This window comes from Nanorana parkeri, unplaced genomic scaffold (genome assembly GCF_000935625.1).
Source record: "Nanorana parkeri isolate BGI_ZX_2015 unplaced genomic scaffold, ASM93562v1 scaffold970, whole genome shotgun sequence".
In the NCBI taxonomy this organism is placed as follows: domain Eukaryota; kingdom Metazoa; phylum Chordata; class Amphibia; order Anura; family Dicroglossidae; genus Nanorana; species Nanorana parkeri.
In genome coordinates this window covers 544,061-548,860 of record NW_017307238.1, presented here as the reverse complement: position 1 = coordinate 548,860, position 4,800 = coordinate 544,061, and the positions used below count along the sequence as shown (strand labels likewise).

Here is a 4,800-nt window from a genome sequence, read left to right as displayed (position 1 = left end):
ATGACTTTAAAAAAAAAAAAAAAACCATACATGACCCTTTTTTTTTTTTTTTTAGCAATGCAGCACACCAGGACCCACACAGTGTATTGTGCTCTACTGTACAATGCACGAGGGGGGGCATTTACAATGAATAGCACTGCACTAGGAAGCGCATAGAGCAAGTGCATTGCTGTGATGCAGGAATTGGCTCTCAAAGTATGGGAAGCCAGTTGGGGATTAGACCATGCAGGTCCACCCCTGGGCAAAACATGCATGTTACAAGGAATGAGTCACAATTGAACCAATGATAAAGTTAAAACTGCACATGCGTCACTTACAGTCCAAGGACCAGTAAAAAAGGTGCCCATACACCTTACAATTATCTGCAGATTTTCTGTGGTCAGATGGAAAAAGTGCAACAGATTGGCCCAGGTGGAGATTCCTCCATCCACACAGTTGGTGTAGATGGAGGAATCTTTTGCACCTTTTCCTTCCAACCACAGAAAATCTGCAGATAATTGTAAGGTGTATAATCAGCTGTAGGAAGACATTTGTTTGATCGAATTCACAGGATGTCTTGTTTTGTGGTTGGAGAATTAAAAAAGATACAAACTGCAACAGCTCACAAACATTTAAAGTGGTATTGACTGCTATGTCCAATACAAAACATAAAACTTCAGATGATATAGTCTCAAAAAGTATGGAGTCGCATACAAAATAGTTGTAGACGGCTGCAGCAGTTTCCTGAGCATCGGACAAGTCTCTTGTTATGGAGGGGAAAAAAAAAAAAAAAGTGGTACTGTATGTAAAACAATACAGAGATTCAGCCCCCTTGTCCCAAAGTTCCCATTGCCACAACTGGAATCCAGTCTCTAAGGCATCAGCAATGTGCTGAGGCGGTATGAGCTCAACCAGGAGCACACAGACAGACTTCCATTAAAATTCATCGTGCCGCCGTGTCAAGTCTTCACCGTAGTTAGTTGCTTGACTGCCGACAAACATGTTCCAGTTCTCCAGTATCTCATTTTTGGTTAGTTTATCGTCCTGAGAAGGAAACAAAAGTTATTAGAACGTCATAATAAAGTTAATAAAACCTCAGATAGTTGTCGGGTTTGTGCATTATGCCCTTAAAGTGAACCTGTTACTAAAGGGCCAAAACCAAAAGAGGGAAATGGCTGTAAAATGAAGGGGCAGTTTATTTTCCGTTTCAGCACACAATGTTGAAATGCCACTCAAGTATTTAACCATTTCTGGTGCTCAAATAACTGCTCCTATTGCAGGTAGTTGTATAAGCCACCAATAGGAACCACAGCGCGTTTTGGGGGAGCAGGTATTCTACAACTGACAATACCTGCAGTCAGGGGTGTAACTAGAAATCACAGGGCCCCATAGCAAAATTTTGTATGGAGCCCCTTTGATCTCTAGTTACACCCCTTGCAGAGCCCAATTGAGATCCCACACAGCCCACTTGAGGATGACCCTGCAGAGCCCACCTTAGAGAGTATATGGTGGGCTGGTCACACTCCTTACCTGTCCGCCTCCACGGTCGATGATGAGCCCCGCCTCCTTCGCCATCGCCAGGCCCGCACAGTCACCGGGCCCCGCCTCCTCCTCTAATGCCAACCCCGGGCTCCGCCTCCTCCACTGCTGGGTCCAGCCTGCTTCACCACCGCTGCTGGTTCTCACTGACTCAGCAGCGGCTGTGTAGAGGAACGCACCACTGCACAGATCACTGTCAGTGATCTGAACAGAGGCACATTTCTCTTCACAGCCGCCAGTGACAGTCAGCAGCGTGAGATGCCAAAGCGACCCAGGCAGCCTGCAGGGCATCAGGAATGTCCTGGCCGGGCCCCCCTGTGCCCCAGGCCCCATAGCGGCCGCCTGGGTCGCTATGGTGACTGTTACGCCACTGCCTGCAGTGGCCAGGAAATAAAATATTGTCCGACATTCCATTTCAATGAAGGAGTGAAGTTCCACAAAATCCAAAGTCCTGTTTCCCCGAAAATAAGACCTAGTACTATTTTTGGGATTTGCTAACATATAAGACCTACCCCAAAAATAAGACCTAGTTGTGACCATTCCCAGGGCCAGTGGTGGCATAAGGGGGAACTTGAAGAGCCACGGGAGAGAATCAGCGGTGCCAACGAAGCCAGCGCTAGAGGAAGTGAGGTGGCAGCGGAGGGAGCAGAGCTGCATAAGCCGATGCTTCCTCTATAGGGCCGGCTCTTGTCACAGGCGGAGTGATACCAAATGCAAACCGCCTGTGAGGAATCGATAGTGAAAGTGCGCTTTGCTCATTCTGGCAAGCGATTGGTTAGCAAATTGCTCTTGGAAAAGTACGGTACCCCTGGTTGCCCTGATCACCATATGTTTGCACATGAATAAGTGTGGATTGTTGTACATTAAAAAAAAGAAAATAAGACCTACACTGAAAATAAGACCTAGTGGGTTTTTTTGAGCCAAAAAAAAAAAAAAAAATACGGAAACACGGTATGTAGAGATGCTGTGCAATGGTGATGATACAAAGTCTTGTAGGACCAACTCCTTCCTGTCTCAGTATGACCAGTTGATCATGTCAGTGTTGTAACTTACCATATTATGAATCTAATTTGTTGCTACTGCAGAGTGCAAATATGAGATAAGCACGTTATTGACCAAACGTACCTCCGATTTCCCAGCCAAAGCTCGTTCCTCAATCTCTCCTCAGTACTTTGCTCAGAGCACTTCTGGTTTTGCCAAAACGGTGGCTATGAAAACAGCAGATCAGTGACTGCTGGTCTGTTTTGGGGGTTTTATGTAATCTTCATGATAAAGAAGTGTATTTTAGCATGATGTGGAAAATGGAAAAACTAGTCCAGAAGCAATAAGGGTAATCCTTTCTTCATCACCTAGAATCACTAGAAGGTTTGATATTACTTTGACCTCACCACTATTCCAGGTCAGACTCAAGCACTGTCGCCATAGATGGCTAGGCGAGTGTTTTTTGTTGGGAGCTGGCAATAAGCTTGGGGATAGAGCAGGTAAAGAGGACCTTTATCCCCTTTCACTAAAAAAAAAAGAAATTACATCAGCATGCAGCTTTGCATGCTGATATAAAATCATCTTACACTCATTAGTTAAACAAACATGTTTTTAATTTACCTACAGATAAGAGTTCATCTACTTCCTGGTCCACGTCTGGTACAAATGATGTAATGTGCCAAAGTGTTGCATCCTGGGAAGGTTACATCGGCAAAGCATTGCTAGGAAATCTCATTTGTAATCTCTGGAAATCTCAGGAAAGAGCATTTTCCTCCACTGAGATTATGTGCATGTTCTAGTCACATGTGCCAGAGTTCCAGGAAGTAAACAGAGATCTAGTAATCTGCCCTTAGCAAAAATGGCCACTGTCAGAAGACTGGAGAAGAAAAGAAGAGAAATAAGGAATGCAAAGAATAAAAAGCCGGCAATTATCTAGAAGTATGTGTTTGAAGATTGTCATTACTAAACACTTCTAAAAGGCGTTTGTTGTTATTTTAAAGATATGGGTCCGCTTTAACCACCTTACTACCATTGCAGTGAGAAAATGACAGTAGGCGTGTGGAGGTTGAAGGAAGGATGATTAAAACTCCCCAAAAAGGAGTACAGTCCTGGCATTTTATTGGATATGTTATATAACTAAGTTAAGAAGAGAGAGTTTCTTTTCAAAAGTACACACACACACACACACACACCTTATAAACTATTACAGCACTAATACAGTAGTTAAAATGTGGCTTAGTAAGGAAGTGGTATATACAGGTTAGCACTCAAGTGATTAATTATTGTGCCGCTTCTCCTTTCACTGTGTAGTCATAGGCTGGGACGGGATTGGGACAGGATGGCCTGGGCTCAAAGGAAATGGGCTTGAATGATGCTGTGCATCAGACTGCGTACATCTAATGACGGGCAAAAGTACTTCAGGGGAAGTCTTTGGACCAAAACTGAATATTGCAGCAAAAGCTGGTTTACTTATTTCTTTTAATGATCTAATAAATATGATGCTAGTTGGCTGGATATCTGTTTTGAGATCCTCCATTTCCTGTCTATCTATATCTCAATCAAAATGGAAACCTCAAGAAAGCCATTTTGACTTTCTATGTTCCATTAGGTATCTTACCTTGTCTTTATCAGACTCATAGACGAGATGTTTGGCCTCCAAGTCAGCGTGATCGTATTCATGTGGATGGATCCAATGACTGATCTCAGAGTGGTCCAATTTCCCATCTTTGTTCAAGTCACGGTGATCTTTAAACTGCTGACGCTCGGTGTTCACCCATTCAGGCTCGGGTTCATCGCTTTCAGGAGTGTACATATCCGCTAGGGAGAAACAACAACTTGACATGAGAGGATGTTATGAAATATAGATTTGTAGTAGCCACAATTAGCATATAAACAAAAAAAAATAATTATAATTAATTTAAAACTATTTTCTCCATCTGCAGCTCAAAAGGGATAAGTTTCTAACTTGCATATGATGCCAGTTAAAGAATCCTGACAAGTAAAACAAATGAAAAATATACATTTTTAAAATAAAATTTATTTAATTCCTTATTACTCTTTACCCCTTATCAGCCCTATTTGCCACCTTCACCTTTCTTACTTTATTTTTCTGCTTATTTTTTATTTCTAGTTTTCTAACCTTTAACTTAATTTTTTTTTATTTGCTTTGTTCCTAAATGTTTTTTATTGTCACATAATAAAAGTTCTTAATTTGTAAACAATTTGCAATGCTTTGTGCCAGAATCATAATTTTCTCTACAGCAACACCATATTTTTTTTAAACCAACACTAATCAAAATA

General features: G+C 42.0%; 1 protein-coding gene across 3 annotated transcripts in view; it reads right to left on the bottom strand.

The window, feature by feature from the left end:
* Positions 1–684: 684 nt before the first annotated feature.
* Positions 685–4,800, bottom strand: part of LOC108795470 (reticulocalbin-1-like) — a 29,028-nt gene continuing 24,912 nt past the window's right edge. For all 3 annotated transcript variants that reach the window (XM_018566732.1, XM_018566731.1, XM_018566730.1), the window contains exons 6-7: positions 4,118–4,317; positions 685–1,023 (exon numbers count right to left, since the gene is read on the bottom strand). In XM_018566732.1, the coding sequence (XP_018422234.1) occupies positions 916–1,023; positions 4,118–4,317 (308 nt within the window). In that variant the 3' untranslated portion in view covers positions 685–915. The remainder of the gene's footprint in view (positions 1,024–4,117; positions 4,318–4,800) is intronic.